At 46.1% G+C, this 18,766-nt stretch overlaps 2 protein-coding genes across 2 annotated transcripts in view; one reads left to right on the top strand and one right to left on the bottom strand.

Annotated features, from left to right (window-relative positions):
* Positions 1–15,576, top strand: part of LOC128711221 (uncharacterized) — a 38,179-nt gene extending 22,603 nt beyond the window's left edge. The window contains exons 6-9 of the mRNA XM_053806087.1: positions 3,066–3,149; positions 10,231–10,754; positions 10,841–11,173; positions 11,269–15,576. Coding sequence (XP_053662062.1) covers positions 3,066–3,149; positions 10,231–10,754; positions 10,841–11,173; positions 11,269–15,576 — 5,249 coding nt within the window. The remainder of the gene's footprint in view (positions 1–3,065; positions 3,150–10,230; positions 10,755–10,840; positions 11,174–11,268) is intronic.
* Positions 15,577–17,605: 2,029 nt separating this feature from the next.
* LOC128713705 (SAP30-binding protein) lies at positions 17,606–18,669 on the bottom strand. Its single transcript, XM_053808567.1, has 2 exons — positions 18,547–18,669; positions 17,606–18,478 (listed from the first exon to the last, which is right to left on the bottom strand). The coding sequence occupies exons 1-2, from the start codon at positions 18,667–18,669 to the stop codon at positions 17,606–17,608; spliced, it is 996 nt and encodes a 331-aa protein (XP_053664542.1).
* Between the last annotated feature and the right edge of the window lie 97 nt (positions 18,670–18,766).

Below are 18,766 nucleotides of genomic sequence, written 5' to 3' on the forward strand. Positions count from 1 at the left end.
GCAGCAGAAGGGCGCACCTGTTTCTGCTTCGACGACCCCACCCGTCTCGCGTGTGCTATTATTCTGGTCAAAGTGCTCGCTTATTTTGGTTCCATAAATTCATTAGTTTGTTGGCTTTCGGTGCTGTTGCTGAGTAGGAATTTGTTTTGAAGCGCTTGCCACGGTCGGAACACCGTAAATAGGTTACCATTTTCCTCGCTTACCGAACCTTATTCTGTAGCTGTTGATGAGTTTGCCCGGACGCTTATCGCGACGTCTATTTATTTATTTCTCGTTCAATTTCGTCGGCCTGTTTGGTTGGGGAGTGCTTTCGTTCACGCTCCACACGTGCCATACTTGGTGAAATGGTTGGTACTGCCCGCTGCCCGTACCTTTTTTTGTGGGTAGTTCAAGCGACTTCAAGCAGCGATGATTGTTCGACTTTTCGAACCCGATTGCGCTAAATCGATAAGAATAGGAGCTGTTTTTTACTCGGGAGTTCAAAAGCAATCCGGTAGAGGTAATTTTAATCCCATTTTGTATGGGGCCAGATCGGGGGCAATATTTTTTTGTTGCCTACGTTCCTCTGGCGGTAATTGCTCATAACAGATCGGGCAGTTACTACAAACCGTACGTCATGGGGCATACGCGCTAGGCGTGGGTTCAACGCATTACCAGGGCAAAAGGCAACCGGACGCAAGATAAACATCAGCACCGCCACACAAATTCCCGCCGAGCGTAATATTTCACCCATCGCTTCTACGGACCTCGATGCGCTTCTTCAGAGTCGCCGGAAGTGTTAGAATACATGGAGCAAAAAATAGATCATTTGGCACACTTAAGCTATGGATTTCGAGCGGTTAAGCAAAATAAAACGAAGCCGAACACATAAATCACTGATCAATCAACTTAGGGTTTTGCAGTAAATGGTTCTGGTTTTGGTTCCGATCAATGAAGTTCCCTGGAAATTTGCCTATCGTGGAGTTGAGATAATAAATAATTTGACTGATCCGTCGAAACCTATCGTATCGGTGATCTTCTCTCCCCTATTTTCATCAAATTGTTCCCGAAGTCGCCCAAGTCCGGCGTGAAGTTTATGTTCGAGAGGTCAATATTAACGAAGAATGCTGGGGTCATGTGAGGGATACTTTTGACGAGTTTAGACCAAATTTAGTTTACTTTAGATAATATTTTTTAGATATTTATAGAGGACACTTTTATCAAAAAAGTTCATATATCCCACAAAATTTAGTTATAATATAAAGGTTTAATGTTAAGCAATATATCTCTGGAATTTCTAAGCAGATTCTCCAGTTCTAATTGAAGGAACTCAATATATCAAGAGTCTATCTTTTAATTAAGTACCATTCGCCAAGAGAAATCACTTCCCCCTAAGCACTTCAAATTACGTTTATCAAACATAAATGTATTATGCTGTAACCACACTCACACCGTGGCTTATTTTCCATTCAACCGTATCAATTTCATCATAAAAACCTACACTCTTTTAACATTTCCCTCCTTAAGGGCTTACAGTACCTACGCGTATCGGTCGCGTAACACATTCGCTTCTCAGTGCCCATTTTCCGACCATCACTGCAAACAAATGGTGCGATAAAAACGGATGACACCGTTGATATTTTGTAATCAGTGGCGTAAGTTATTCGCGAGGTTCTTGGTTCTTGGCACATGGATGCCGTGTCGTGCCGGAAGGGAAGTCGTACACCGTCTTGCTACTAAGTCTTACATTGAGCCCTTCGGCGTTTGGGGCGGATGATGAAGGAAGCCCATTGCGCAGTCGTTATGAATCTGACCAGCTCGTCAAAGCCCATTGCGCAGAAGTGCATCCGAACGCGTACGTCGTGTGCGGAATGCAAATGTAGCATCATATGTTGGTGGTTGATTCGTAGGCGGCCACCTTACGGCGATGTGCAATCTGTTCCGACTGGTTAATGGCATCGTTCCGTTCGTTTCTTTCTTTTTTCTCGCTATCTCTTTGCCTTTATTCATGTGTAATGGCTAGAAGGGATGGTTTTTTTTTTTTATTGTCAGCGTCTATGATCACACCCTGTGCCCTCTCGCCTTACGCCCCTCGAGGGCTAATCATGGAAACATATTCGCAGCACGGAAATTCTTGCGTACATGCATGCATGTGCGGAAGAAAATAGATGCACCAGCAATAGTCCGAACCGCGACTCCCCTAGTTAGGCTCCTATATTAATTTTGCTCTATTTATTATCGCTCGTGTGGGTCCTTTTACTACCACGGGTTTTCTTTTCCGTGTCCAGTATGAGGTCGTTTTGGAAAGCTATAGTGGCGATCTGTGATTTATTATTTGCAATAGCGCATCCACCTCTCATTACCATCGAGCACACGCCATTTGCTGCCGTACAAATCGTGATCAAGCACGCTGCTTGAGCTCGCTGCAGTAGCCCGTTCCATGTACGCATGCGCTTAACCTTTTTTTCCTCCCGCTAGTGCCTTATCTTTCGTCTTAATTTCAATTTACACTGCACTCACCCACACCGCTCCGCAGCAAAAGCATGGAAAAATTAGCAAAATTTATTACGGCGATGAAGAAAATTATTATTTATACGTTCTGTATCGTTCGCCAAAAATCTTTGCCGCCACCGTTTGCCACCAGAGTTGCGACGCTCGATGGACACACCGCTGTTGGACGCAATTGCAGTAGGGATTGGGACAGTAAGTGCAGCAGCACGGAAGGTGCATCGTGATCATTTTATTACACTATCCTCGCTTAAGATTCAGCAACGCATTCAAACATACAGCATTGCAATCAAGCAATGGAGTCGAGAGCGTCAGAAGTATGCAGATCGATACGATCGCATCCAACACGGCTGCATCACAATTAATAAAACACCAACGCGCCCGGCGTGTCGGTTGAGGGTGTTGTAGTAATAAATTCAACTTGTCTTTTCCTCACCATTTCCATCGCTCATTGCGTTCCTCCGCTCCCATCTGCACTCTTTCCTTGTTGTGGGTCTAATTTCGCGATCGTTCATCTCTGTATTTTTTTTCTTTTCCACCGCTGCTTCATTCATTCTACTTTCTTCTTCCACTTGCAGATGACATGCAGATGCCGAACCAAAACATCTTCACACCGTGCATCGCTTTCCGCGTCGTTGGGACACCGATCAAATACGTCACCAGTAAGTGTGTCTTTCGTTCTGTTTGTTTGTCCATTCTTGCTTCTGGCCTTCTGCTTGCATTACGCTTTGTTATGGTTTACTCTGATTGTTCACTGTCGGTGCGCACGGGTGGTTGTTTAATTTATGTTACAGGTGGTTTTCTTTTACTCCTTATGCAAATGCGCTTTTCTTCTCGGTTTTTCATCACCGTTTAGATATCTGACAGGAGCGATAAACACATTTATGGTTTGTTGTTTAAATTTGTAACGGATTTTTTGTGTTTTGGAGTTTGATTTAAACCTTGAAACATTTGCTTAATTATTTGTACTTTAGGTTCAAACTGTTTTCTAATAACGCTTCAACGATAACTTTCACTAAAAATCTAACTTAATTCGTTGTTTTAAATAAAACTAAAATGTATTATACAAATTAATTCACTGCACAAATAAATCCCAATTAAAAACAAATTGGAAGCTTGCCGGTATTTGTCTACCAAAAATCTGTCTAATTGCCAAGAGCGGCACACACCTGGCATGCATGATGCACGGAAAAGCGAAAGCATTGCCCCATCATTGACGTCGCTCGATTCGGACGATTTGTTGCCTGTTTTTTTTTTATTTCTTTGTTGCATTATTTATGCTCAATGCTTAAAACAACCACCAAAGCTGCGTTAATCACTTCCTGCCATATGGGAAGCAACAACCACTACAGCAAAAAATTGGCAACACGGATCGGGGCTGGCTTTATGATGGAGTACTCCACGCGCAAACCAAACGGCGAAGCCTCCAACACGCCAAAATACATAATAATCATTCGTGCAAGTTCATCGGACGGCCACAGTGCCAATCGGCCACCCCGGCGCGATCTCGCAACACGATACGCAGACGCGAAGATGTTCACTGAATCATGTAATTGATATATTTGCTTTGCTGGGCATTGCGCGAGTTTCAAGATGCCGCCACGATTGTTTGCGCGTCGTTTGCCTCCGCCAGAGGAGAGCAAACTGAGATGAAACAGCTCTTCACTAGGAAAAATAATAACATTGTATGCAAATATCCTCCCGCATATGAGTAAACATCCACACACACACACACATTGAACGCCTCTTATTTGTTGAGGGTCTATAACTAAGTGTAGGTGCTTTGGTCCAGGGCATGCACATCTCGATGGGTACATTAGCGCGGCGCTACAGCCTCACACTGGCTGGTGATGATTTGTGCTCCGCTTTGGCAAGATGTGTGTTACCCACCCTTAAAAGGACGTCGTAATGAAAGCGAAAAAATCGAAGCCCCAATTAAAGGAGAAAGGAGGATTTTTTTTTTGTTGCTTGCATCGTAATTATACGGTGGCTAAATTAGGAAGAACTCCACCACCGACTCGTTCCGGTTGCGCACGCCGCTAAACTATTTGCGCGCGTTTTATAGTAATAATATGCGTACGGGTGCGATGGGGTACATTTTAACATATTTCTATTTCCCTTTCATCGTCGCTTGGTTGGGGGTGGTTATTGTTTTCCTTTTGCCCTCCAAACGGTTCCTTGCGACGGTGGAACCCGGCGACGATCGTTTAGCAACGAACGATCATGCGCCGGCGGTGTAATGAGTAGTTGAGCTGAGGTTTGAAATACGATTTCACTTATTTTTCCGTTTTTTTTTTGTATTTTTGTTGATTCCTTTTGGAAAACATCCTCCCTTTTCCTTATTTGGAGGAAATGTTTTCGCGAAAGTGGATCCATCGGTGGCGTGCGGAAAGTGAAGCTAAAAGCGATCCAAATCGGTTTGATCGAAATTAAAGTACCAGATGGTCCACCCCTTTTCCGGCGCACAGTAGTTGAAAGATGAACATGAAACACTATTCATTCAAGCCCTTCTATTGTTGTACGTTTACGGAATAGGTGAGGTAAATATGTGTCGTTACGATGCGAGCAATTTTCTACTTACCAAAGGAGCGCCACAAAGAACGACAAAACCCGAGCACTTGATCGCGTTTGACCTCCCCGATTCGGTTGGAATGACCATAAATTATGAATGGGCTGTTCAATTCCGTCTTCCATCTCCGTAGGTCCCTTAGCGTGGGTAATGTTTTCCTTCTTCATGGTTTCATATTTCAACCCTTTGAAAGCAATTACTCTCTCACGAACGTCCCCCGTATGAATATGTGGCAGATCATTTACACAAATATACGATCGGGAAGAAACAGGGGTGAGGCGAAGCGGCAGATGGAATGAAGCAGTGGGAAGGGAGAGGTGTAATTGTGAGAACGATTGTGGCCAATAAAGTGCGATTCTATCACGACCAAAGCTAATCCGTCGCTGTGGAAGGTGATTTTCCTGCCGGTGACTTCAGCGCGCAAGCAAGCGACGAACCTCGCGCGGAGGGAAGGTGATTTGTTTCCTTTATTGTCCCATTAGTGTGACTTTATGAGACGTCTTTCTCAACCGACGGCTCAATTCGTTTTGCCACATTCTTTGCATTAGAGTGCGTGAAGAATTTGTTAAAAGAAGGCGCCGCATACGCATAATGAGAAGTGGGGAGCCACCAAACTAGAATGGGGAATTTCCAATTTTGGAAGCAATGGTCCGGGAAATTTCATATGGAAGCATGAAGAGATCATTTTTAATGACAATTTTAGAAGGGAATTAGAAGAAGAAAAAAACTACAAATAAAACTGGAAACAACATCTCACTTGAAAAATAGGAAAATTGTACATCTATAAGTAATCCCTTAGGAAGACTTAAACTATAAGCCCGATAATGTTCGATACTCATTGGCAATCTTTGCTTCCTTTAACCACTAAAGTGATCGTTCAGAAATGCACTAAAATTGCTATTACACCCTCAATAAACGTGGCTCGAAAGGGATTGCATTTCAACGCGAATAAAACATCGATCATAAAGGAACGATCGATCCGGTAAGTACGTGGAACAGCATGCACAACCTCGGGACATTTATTGAGCACTCAATCGCGCCCTACCAATTAGATTGCCTTCCTATTTCTATCAAACGTCTGGTGCGATGCAAGTGCATACCGTCTTGGAATAGGTGCAATAAATTTTACTATTAATTTATGGTATCGATTTGCAACCGCTCATCTCAGCAATGGTTCGAAGGTGTTCCATCATGATTGCCGCAATGCATCCCGGAAGCGACTGTTCGATTCGCATTGCACGGTATTAAGTACCACCTATTGAAGGTGCGAAATAAAGTTGGTACATGTATCGGGGGGAGTTCCAAGCCCTTTAGCGACTAACACCGAATGGTGCACTGTAAGGTTGAAGGGTTGTTTGGTATTGTTGATGTATTTCTTGGTGCAATATCGTATTCTGTACTACGTGGATGGAACCATGATTCGGATAAATCTCAGTGGTCGATGCTGATCGCTCATTAGAAGTATCGCAACAACACCCCTCGTAAATGTATTTATGCTCGAACTGGTTCCGATCAGGATCCAGATGCCGGGTGTTATAAATTCCTCTGGGTTCGGGTTTTTAATGCCTTCCAATCGGGAATTTAGATCGAATCGTTTAGCGTTAGAACGGTTTAAGCGAAGGCGAAGGAGAGACCGACGCGATTCCGGGAATGTTTTACGACCCGCAACATTGATGGGCTGTGTTGAAAGTGTTGTAAATTCGTCCGATGCCGGGTGAAGGAAGGTAGATAACGACCAATTATGCGTAAGTCAACAGTCGGCTAGTGGTAGCGGTTTACGCACCCTTTGTCCAGCAGATAAAACATGGCATGAAGGAAAAACGAAACATCGTGTTCTGTGCTAAAGAAAACGCAACACAACGCTTGCGTCCAACATGAATCCGGTTGTGTCTTAATTAATAATATTTGATGAGCATCTTCGGGTATTCGACCGTTAGAAGTTTATGGCAAGGGTAGTCCCTATGTTCATGCTCTCCCGTACGGCGCTGATGCAACCGGTCTAATTTGGAGCATGCAGGAGCTGCATTTGCATTTTGTGTCGTTTTTACAAATTAAAACCCATACAGCAACCATCAAAAATAGCTCAAATGCTAGCGATCAGTCCATTTGCCTACAATGTTGAGGGCATGTCGAGGGGGAACAATTTCCCCCCTCCCTGTTTGATGGAAGCGGACTCACAGCCACGATTCCCAACCCGGTTTTATATCACATCGCATTTATTTGTTTATTAGTGCGAGCGGAATTGGATTATTACAAAACGAGAAACCCCCCCATCGAATCGCCGTACCAATTCCAAGGCGGGAAGTTTACCCTGGGAAGCATTTGTAGGAACGTTTGGACACGTTGTTCTTGGTCGGTAAAACATCGATACTTTGGCGTGGTGCATCTCTTTGGCATTTTTGTCTCGCGGTGGGAGCTGGGCTGGGAAACGACAGCTAAATACTGTTTTCCGCCTGTTCTTTTATTGGGTGTTGTTTTTGTTTTAGCGCGGTGCAAATTTACAAGATCAACCGGTTGTTGATTTGGTGATTTCATAACGATTTCCGCTGGTGTTTTGGATGAATCGTTTAGGCCAAAGGGCAGTAAAAACATTTTGCACCGTTGCTCTGTTGGCGATTAGTACCGCGCGAATGAGGTTATAATCGGCGAGCAAAGATACCGCTAAACATCGTTTTAGCATAGGTTCGATTGCATTGGACAGCTTTGTGGAGATTAGGCAAGGAATTTTTATTACGTGTTATTTCACTACAAGAAAAATACATTTGTATTTTTGAAATGTATTGCAAATGAGACTATTTTGAGGTTCCGTTCGTAATCTGTTTGTAATACCGACTTCAACATCCTTCCACGGTCCCGAGGGGACATTTAGATTTTTTATTGTTGGATATTAAAAAAAATCCCTTTTCATTCTTAAATTTATGTACTTTTATAATATGAGAAAACTGGTAGATTTACCCTAATTTCAAATTGTTTTTTTTTAACTTCATAAGTTCGTAAAATGTCGTAACTACATAAAAAAATCCCATTTATTCTTAACACACCATTGGCCGTATAGCTATGTCAAGCACTGGATGTTTTTAGGTTCTTTACTAACGAGCGTCTAAAATAAAATTCCAATTTATGGCAATCTAGTCCTCCTTATCAACCTTTTGTTCCGTTACGCAGCGAGATCCATGTATGGCTTGCATAATATTGAACCGCACCGGAAGAAGCGAACCATTTTCCAAACGGAAGATGCCACCAACCGGCATGATGCAATCGAGCGAGCCTTTCTTTACCCCGATTTCCATCTGTTTAAATATCGTCTTGCGCTTTGCGAAGTGGTCGAAATTGTTTTGAACACTGTGCCGTCCGACCAACATCAAAGACGATGGAACGGCCGGCTTTGCAAGCAACAACAACAAAATATGAGTAAACAGACAAAGACAATAACAAAAAAATGCACACACATAATTCAACGTGCACATTTTTTGTTTTGTTTGCGGCCGGTCAATCTCTCTAACGCTTTTCCGTTCCCACCCATTACTACGGAGGGGGGTGGTGGGGATGAAAAACGGTACACACTTCATGTGCAATTTAAGCATTTTCTATGTTGATGGTGAGCGCAGAAGTTTCACTTTCATCGCGGAGAAAAACGAAATGAAAATGAAACTAACGCTTGTCTGCATTGCGACAGTGTGTTTTTCTTAACCCCCTTGTGCGGGCCGGGCTTTTCTTGCGGCCAGTCTTCCGCACGGCACTGGGAGGTGTTGGAGGTGGGTCGCGAATGTCATAATTCATCCTGGTAACGATGTGTTCCTTCGTCGCGGTTTTAACGAACCGTCTCCCGAAACGCTGGGGTTCCTTTTAAATCACAGATTATGCTAATCGTGTGAACGATGCGGCTGTGTTGGTAAGACGCTTCCAGCCCTCGTCTCACTATAGTTTGTGCTGTAGCGATCTTCACCGACCGCGGACCGACGGACCGATTCGCGATCGTAAATCACACACCCTTAAATGGTGTCGTTTTTTCCCATTTTCATTTCGACCGGCGGTTCGTACGCGAGCGGCGGTTGTGTTTTTAAACGTTCAAGCCGTTTCACCGTCCAGTTGACATCTTGTGACCTGCTGGGCTTTGTGTGGTCACACTTCTAAGCAGCTCACGCAATAGAAAGGGATTTTCCTCAACGACACACCTTCGGGACGGGTTCAGATTGAAAGGCGTAAGTGTGAAGTCGACAGTGTGTGCGTGTGTCTCGCACCTCGCGAGCTCCGACCGGATGGCTATGCACTGTCCACTGTGCTGCGGTTTCGCAGTATTATCACACAATTATGAATATTATTACTCAACCCGCCCGGTGATGGTGGCCGGTTTGGAAACAAAACTTTCACTTTTCTCAGCCTCCCTCCGGCACGATAACGTTATCAGCGGACTGGCCAATGAAATAATCAGTTCGCACGTGCAACAGTACATACTGGGTGGGTTGTCTGTGGGCAACGTGATGCAACCCTCCGGTTTTCTGCTAGCCGCCTTTTCTGACCGATCGAAACCAATGAAGCACCAGCCAACCACGAAACACAATTTATTAACACCGACCCACAGTTGATACGACGCTTGGGCTGTAAGATTCACAGCGGACTCGTATCCGAAATGCATCGGAAAAATGGGTGGAAAATCGGTGACGATAGAGTGACTGCAAACCCATCAACAACCCAACCCTTGCCACCCGCAACCTTTCCCCTTTTTCTGAAGGGAAATGTAATTTTTCGGTGCGTAACCACCGTGAGCCCATGCTATTCAATCGCTTTTCCGGTGTACCTTTCGGGAAGGAACCGATTTTTAATGAGTTTTCTTTCAAGCATACCATGATTAGGCTTTAATGAGTGGAAAATAATTTCGACTGTCAATTTCTGGGAGGCGATGGTACGTATCATTTTATGGGCCATTTTGATAAGCTCATGGTGACATAAGGTACCTGAATGAATGATTGTACGTGCGCCATAATACGGTGAGGGCCCTAGTAAGCAACTACTTTCCCTTAAGGTTAATGCTGATGGCGGGTTAATTAGTGTTATGCTACTGCGTACCATTCGGGTGGTGTGAAGAACTTTCAAAACCATTGAAAGGAGAAGTGTTGAACAGAGCAATGCTTGGGAGTGTGACTTATTTTTTATTAACTTCTTCTATCTTACAGATGTGACTGAGGTGTCGTTCGCCTCCGAAACGCATATTGAACAGCAGTCCGGTCTATCGACGAAGGAGTACATCGTGATTGCGGTCTGCAGCTTGTGTCTGGGCCTGATCTATATCGCTTCGGTTTTTCTCTACATCCACATGAAGAAACGGAAGAGTAGATCGGGCTCGAACGATGATGGTAATGGTTTGAAGAATGACTACTCCACCTATCAACAGAACGACCAGGTCACGTTCGGCGTTGGCATGGGTGCCGCAGTTAGCCCTTTCGGTGGACAGGCACGGGCCAGCTTCATCGGACGCAATGCACTCGGCGGAAGTCAACGGCAGGGCGGTGGACCAACCGTAGGACCACACCGTGGGCTCACGAGCGTGGGTCTGCACGCCGAAGAAATGGGCATCGTGAAGAACAATCCGCTGCTGAAGCATTTTCCGAACCTGAGCGACAACTCGGGCTTCATCAGTGACAATTCCAATTCGGTGTCGGAGTTTGAGGATGATATTACGACCGACGTTGAGAAGCAGGTAGGTCTTCACTATGTCCATACTCTTTTGGCCACATCAGCTAAATGATTAACCTTTTTGGACCCCCGTTCGTATCTAATTCGTAGATGCAAACCGGCAAACATCAGCCAAAAAACTTCTCAGGGCGTACCGAAATGGATGGCGAACTTCGCCTTCAGCAGCAGCAGCAGTTATCCCAGCAGTCCGCTCTGCTGCTTCATCATCACCATCATCTTCAGCAGCATCAGCAGCACCAACACCAGCAGGATCCGTTGAATTCCGGTGGCCAGGATACGGAGTGCCTGCCCGAGGAAAATGTATCCATTGTCGAAGAACTGAACAACGAAGAAAAGCTCGAAAGCATGAAATCCATCGTGAACGGTACGATGCGCCGGAAGCTGTACTTCAATCCCGCCTACTTCGAACCACATCTTCTAGTTGTAAGTAAACGCTCTAGTGCTGTACAACAGTTTTCTTTTTCCGGGGCATCCTTTCAAGTGTCTTCTATTGCTCTGTCTCTCCCTTCCCATATCAGTCACCTCCACCGGCAGCTATCGAGTTTCTGAATAAGATCCGCGAAGTGATCACGATCGCCAAGTACAAGATGTCCTCGAAACGGTTTCAACCATCGCTTAACATCATTCCGGAGGAACTGCAGCACGCAGCCGGTTCAGAGACGTACGCCGCCGTACAAACGGCTCCGGCAAGTCGTCGAAGTAGCCTAATCAGTTCACGTAAGGATAGCTCCAGGAAGAGCGCCTGTTCGGGGTGTCCTGGGTGTGAGAAGAAGGTAGCCGCATCCGATCCGGTGATGGTACCGTCGAGCAACTGCAAGAATTGTGGCGATAAGCAGAACAGCATTCGCAAATGGCTGGAGGATGTTTCTTCTACGCACGGAGACGGTATTGCCGAGGTGGATCTGTATGATAGTAAATCGAATCTCCTTGCAAGTGGTGGTTCATCCGAAACGGATGGAACGACTCCAACACCGAAACCGGACGGTGGCATTGCAAACGCTGGTTTCGTAGGTGATCAGCAGACAGAGTCACTCAAATCGCAAGATGACCGAACGACCGCACCCGACTCGTTACCGATTCGGCCGGATATAAAGAAGCAACCGAAAAGTCACCGACCATCAAAGACGGGGAGTTTACACAGCGACAGTTCGTCAACGTCGGACAACGAAACGATCGTAGCAAACAGTGTGAAGGAACGATCCTCTGTCGTGCGAATACCGTCCGCCAGCAAATCGGTGCGCTCGGACACTAGCTCGGCACCAAAAATTGTGTCCCACAGTTTGAAGTCGGATTTGGCTAGTAAGATGAGCAAGCTCGCTATGCAGGACGGTGCTGGGGCGTTGATGAAGAACAGTAGCTTCATCTACGAGGAGAGCCGGCCGGCGCAACCAAGCAACCAGGATCTGTACATCAAGAATACAAACAATTCGGTGGCGAACCTCGACACGAACAAGATGTACGACAAGCGGGATCTTTACAGCATCGCTGGAAGTGAGATCTACAACAACCCTCAGTTTGAGGCGTCGCCGGTGATGTCACACAAGAAGCTTGCGGTAACACACTCGAGTCATCATCATCATCACGTTCATGGCAAGAAGCCCTTAATCCCTAACGGGGCAGCAGCAGCCAGAGCACCGTCAGTAGGTTCGGCGTCACTCGCCGCTTCTTCCAGCAAGCGTCGCCAAGAGGTACAGGACCAGTATGCAAACGTGAAACCGATGAAGTTGCGTAATATCAATCAGATGCCGGACATGGTATACGAGGCTCTCGCTATGGATCAGCGAAAGATTCGATCGTGGTCAGAACGTCATGCTGATCGGTTGATGCCACAAATGGAATCGTTGGATTACAATGTCGACTCCTCGGACAGTCGCTTTAGCAGCATCGATCGTCACGAACGCTATCGGAACGAAAAGTTCTTTCACGACTTTCTAAACTCGGACCAGGAGTGTAATACGCTCGGGAACCGGTCGGGGAAGAATTCCTACAGCAAGTATCAGCCGGACTCACCGATCTACTCACGCAAATCGCCTCACTACCTGATCGTGGACTACGAAACGGATAGCTTGGAGCGGGTCACCTCTAAGACGCCGATGAGCTTCAACACCTCCACGACGAACAGTAGCGATCTGGGTTCGCAACCATCACCCTCGCTCAGCACCGCGCTCCCACTTGAAGAGGAGGTCGAGATACGCAATGCCATATACGATCGGGTAGAGGGTTTTAGAAAGGATACTGACACGATCAAGACGGAACGCGAAGCCGTCAGTATCCTGTCCGATGAGTATGAAGACGTTCCGCAGGCTTCATCACTGGGCACGGGGCTGCCGGCAAATGCGGGTGGCAAGACGAAGAAAAAGGTACCGAAAATCAAGTGTGACACGCCATTTCAGGGGAGCATCACGATCGAGGTGGAACACAGTCCCGACGATTGCGATCTGTCGGCGACGGATAGCGATCAGTTCGAGCCGGACACACTCGACCGTAAGCCTAAGAAAAATGGACAGCCGAAGACCGCGGTTAGTCGCCATCGAAGCAATGTTTGGGAGAGCGAACGGGGCCGCAGTGGATGTAGTGCAATCGAGTCGAATCTAACCTCACTGCCGGCCGATCTGAACAGCCACTTTGTGCTGAAGTCTACCGGATCGTTCAAACACGAAACAACCTTCGGTAGCTTGAGGGAGATCTACGAATCCAAGAACCCTAAAGCCACCGCCCCTGCGGTCATTCGAAATTCGCTGAACAATCTGTCGGATTTGGACGTAAAATCGGGGAAGTTGCTTACGCTCGAGACAAGACACTCGCGACGCCAGCGTACGAATGTTGGCGATGCGATGATACCGGTACCGAAGTTGGTACCGCCGGATTTGATACCTCCGGAGAATGCGCGACAGCCTACCCTGTACGATCACCCGCGGTTGCAGTTGAAGAAGGTGGAAGATTATGGTGTTGCAGCGAAAAATCTAGCCTGCTGGAGTAATAGCGAGAAATTGTCCAACCCACCGACCGGGCCGGCACCGAAACCAAACTTCTGTACCAACAGCGAGAACTACGAATCGATCAACAGCTTTACGGCCGAAAGTGACTCCACTCAGTTCACGGGCATTTCGGACAACGATCGTACGGCGTCCGGTGGCAGTAATAGTAATAGCAGCAGTACGGGCAAGAATCGTAACTCGAAGAGTAAGCTCCCCAACTACAGCCACGTTCACAAGAATCCCGCGGATCAGTCGCTTTACATCACCGAGAAGTCGGAGTATGCGAGGATCGACGAAAAGCAAACATCGCAGGAGGAGTTGAGTGGAATTTTGGAAAGCTATATGACGCTTGGGGAGATGAATAGTAAGAATTTCTTGCAGCAGGTGGACAGTAAGATATACGATCTGCGTACTCGCCAAACGCAACAGCATCAGCAACATCAGCAGGTGATGAGTAAGGCGAAGTTCATCGAGGACATCGATAAGATCGAGGTACTGTCGACGAAAACGCTCTCCAACTATAGCTATCCGATCAATCGGAACGGACCGTCAATCAATCCGAAGGATAGCGAAGATGAGAAACCGACCATCTACGATATCAGTGCACCTATTCCAATCGGAAGCACGCCTTCGGGTTCGCCCACTACCACAAAAGTCTTCCGTGTGGAATTGAACCAGTCCTCAAACGGTATGCAGATCGCCATGGGGCTACGGGATCGCGTGAAAAAATCGAAAGATCTGAAGAATGCATGGAAAAAGTTCATCGGAATAGCCACGGCTAAGTTCAACGGGAAGACGGGTGATCAGGACCTGGAGAAGACTTCCGATTCGTCCGATATTCTCGAAAAGGACGAAGGTATATCGTCACTGATCGATGACTCGTCGGGTAGTGGCGCATATGGATCGCACTACCAGCAGCAGCAGATGCTTCGCTCTCATCATCATCATCACCATCGGAAGCGTTCCGGGCAGGGACCATCGGCAGAGGACGGCGAGAAGCCAACAACCTCGCGCACCATAACGATCGTGAGGAGTAATTCGCGATCAAGCACGAAGGAACAGGACAGCGGTTACATGAGTGCTGATTCGAGCGAATCGAAGCTGAACGGTAAGAAGATCTATGAGCGGTTCAACTTCAGCTCTCAATCTCCCGACGGTACCGGCACGGATGGGCCAATTCTTGAGGAAAACAAGTACGAAATATGTGCGCTTCAGGAATCGAACGAAAAAGCTCCCGGAACGCCGGAAGCAATCGGCACCAACCGTAGCGGGTCGTCCACGGGTGGATCTTCTGCGGCTGGGTCGCGAGCGGACAAATCGATCACCCGGCCTCGCTCACCACCACCGCCACTTCCCCCACCGAACCCACCACCACCTCCACCGCCAACAGCTACCATCCCGACGAAGAAACTATCCACCTCCCCGGGTGGTGCCGTGAAGGTGATCGAAAAACCCCACAGTAAACCCCCGCCTCCACCGTCACCACCTTCCTCTGGCTCACCCTCCTCTTCCTTGACGACGATCGCTCGGACGGTGACCATAAACCGGGCTGAGATGGAAGCGGGTCCATCTCATCAAAGGCTCCAATCTCCGAACGGCGTATTCTTCAACACCACTGACGCTATCAGCGTGCGGGTGTACTCGTCCGACGATGAGAAGTTTGAGGGTAGTGACGATGCGTCCTGCATCTCGGATGAGGACGATCTCGACTCACACCTGGACGACATCTCCGAGTCCGGGGCGGAGAGTGTCGAGACGCATTCGGTGTTCTTCAAGAACATACGCAAACCAACGCATCTGACGGTTGCACCGAGTGCAGATCGTGCAATGGCTGCCGCCGTTCATTAGGAACTGGGTAGCTTTTTTCCCTTCTGTAAATGCAACTCTCTTTCCCAATTTGTGCAATATTGCAATCCTCTACTACAGTTCATCGCTAGTAAGTAAGATAGAGTTAAAGTAGACCTCAACTCTAGCAATGTGTAAGGCTAGGCGCTGTACATTACATTCGTCCCGGGAACACATCCATTTGGGTCGCACACCGTTCGAGATTATTGAGTTATTGTACCTCCACAAGTATTGAGCTTATCCTTGCGTCTGTCCGCTGCCTCGCAAGAGGAGCTCAGCTTCTTCATCCTATTGATGGAAGCCGACGTTGGATAGCCGCGTAGAATAGGTTCTAGAGCATAACAATCAGTGGCAACTGTGCAATTTGTACTTAAGCGTTACTTAAGTTAAATATTTATTCTTGAAAAGTTTGTAGAGAATTGTATGTATGTGTGTGTGTGTGTGTTTGTATGAAAGGAATGGTAGAGTTTTGATTGTGTGTGTGTTTTTTTTTTCGTTACGCTTAACTACTGTTGAGTTCTTCTGCTAGTGCTGCATTTTCGATTCGTTGTCTTGAGTTTTGTTGTGTTTTGTTATTCTTATGTTATTATTATTTTTTTTAACTTCATTACCTCTTGTTTTTTGTGTATTCTTTTTGCTTTGTTATTTGCATTCTAAATGTTTTCCGTTCACGAGCGAAAATGCAGTTCGTTAGCATCGAATGTGATATGCGGCATGCATTTGCACGTCGTTTGCAATCAATGGCAATGATAATTTTTGTTTTTTTAACGAACATTTTAGATGTAACCATTCCGCAAGGAACTCCGTAATTGTACGGCGGTCATCCCTTAGGGTTGTGCCTGTCTGCATTACACGCTAGGCCGGATATGTGCAATAAAATACAACAATCCGTGTTAAGGTTTTAGTGTTTAAGCGTAAGTGTGTACATAAGTCGAATGGAATGATGCAATAGATCCTACAGTCGGACACTAGAGTTACGGTTTTGTTTTCGTAAGTTTTGTAGCATCTATCGATACGGTATGGTAGTTGTAGCTTACATCACGGCTATAATACCAAATATGGCTTACACACTACTTTTGGCTCTTATCATAACCTTCGCGTACATCCTTGCACGCAGGGAAGTATCGTAGTATTAGGTGCGGTTGTAAGTAAGTTTTAACTCGTTCGTGTTTTAAGTCATAAGATACATTTGCAACAATGCAATGTCCGCATTGCTTACAGCCGATGCTCATTAAAAAGAGATTTTCGGGCGACGTTAGCTTCATAAGTACCTGCCAAAAAAAAAATCATGTTAGGAACCAATGCAAAACGTTCACATCCAGACGTCACAGGTTTCCTCAACACATTAGTAGCTAATAGTAGTTAATTTGTTAGCAATCCTTATCTAATACATATTTATTCAATTATATTTTTGTATCTTTCTTAAACAATTCTTAGCAAATTTCGTGTTAGAGCATATACAGACTGTTCCAATCGTTCTATTGCGCTGTTGTTTATCGCATACCCACTGTTGGTAATATTATTGCAAGCGAACAGTCCTTTATTACTGGTTAAGATAAGCAATTATTATATAGTATAGGCATTCCCAGCTACTGCCTATTTTCCGTTGTAGTACCACTAAGACATGCAAGTTTATTTAATGGAGAGGTGAAAGACGGGAGTTAAGTAGAGTTGTTCCCTGTAAGTTCATAAGTTTAGGAAAAAAATGCCTGAAGTTGCTCATCATTTCGACATTCGGATGCTTCCGGGCCGTGTACAGTACTAGCTCGGAGCACGAACGAAAGTGCAGAATATGTTTTGTTTTTTTTTGTCATTTTTTGATTATTTAAAACGATCGACCAATTTGTGTTTTAGCGTAAGTCTTCTTCCATACGACTGTAATTGATTTTATGCAACTGTTTCGAATAAAGAACTGTTTTAATTATAAACAGTGTTATTATTTACGGTAAAAAACAAGTTCCTTCGCAAAGGCATTGTATCTTTAAAGTATATTTATTTGTCTTATGTGTTGTAATATCCGTGAAGTTCGCCACTACACCTTGGGCTTCTTTGGTAGTGATCCAAACGCCGATATCACGGTCCCCTTCGTACCGGTAGCCGTCGTTGTGAGCGTCTGCTGTATAATTCCGGCCGGTTTCAAGGCATTGGCCATGGCGACGGCAGCTGCCGCTCCCAGCATACCCGGTGCCGCACCCAACACACCCGGTTGGTCCCATTTCGATTTTCTCTTTTTCGACTCGTCCGGATCGGCACGCTTGACACCGGTTTGTATTTCCGTTTTCGTCGCTTCCTTGCGTGCTTTTTCCACCTTTTCCATCTCGGTCTTTTGTGCTTTCGCTAGCTCTTCGTAGTACGACTCCTTGCCCCACTGGAAGGGATCAAATATATCCGGCGCATAGTTCGTGCCCAGCTCGTTTATATCGCAGAATTGAATCAATTTTTCGTAGATGCTGGGATTGCGGAATTCTTTGCGCTCCTGAATGATGCGGTTCGTGTCCATATTGGAATTTTTCATCCGTTCATACAGGGCGGCTATCTTATCCTGCAGTTCCTGCGAACACTTGCCCTTTGGTTCGGGTGGCAAACTGAAACCGTACAGTTTCGCTCGGTCGACCTTTTCCGGCGAAGGGCTACGATGTGGTTCTGGTTCGTGTTCGGAAAGGATTACCTCCTCCTGGTCGCTATGTGCCGGTGAGTTATTTTCATCATCCGTATCGACTATCGTATCGTCGATGTAACTAACGAGGCGGAGTGCTTTCTTACGCGGTGGTCCGGGTGTTCCGTTGTCGCTAGCACCACTAGGTTCTGCTGATTTGAATGGAAGGCTTGCGGTGTTGCTTTGCGTGACGGGTGTTCCAGAGCTCTCGGACATTTCTCGCAAAGGTGTTTGCTGGCGAGAACGAATCTGTAAAAGAATGCCAAGTATGTAAGACTCATTTCATCGAAGCCTGTTAGTGAACAGGCCAAACATACCTGTGACACGGAACTTCCTCCATCCGATTGCGGTGAATCATCGTCTGAGCGACGGTCATCTTCATTTTCCGAATCTGTATAGGTAGCGGTGAGCGAAGCAAGTGCAGAATTTTTCGAACTCATGCTGGAAACTTATTTTTAAACACTTTTTAGGGTCCGATCAAAATGCACGGAATGGTTCGTTTGTACGCACTGTTTTGTTTTGTTTAGGTGTTATTTT

This window comes from Anopheles marshallii, chromosome 3 (genome assembly GCF_943734725.1).
Source record: "Anopheles marshallii chromosome 3, idAnoMarsDA_429_01, whole genome shotgun sequence".
NCBI lineage: Eukaryota > Metazoa > Arthropoda > Insecta > Diptera > Culicidae > Anopheles > Anopheles marshallii.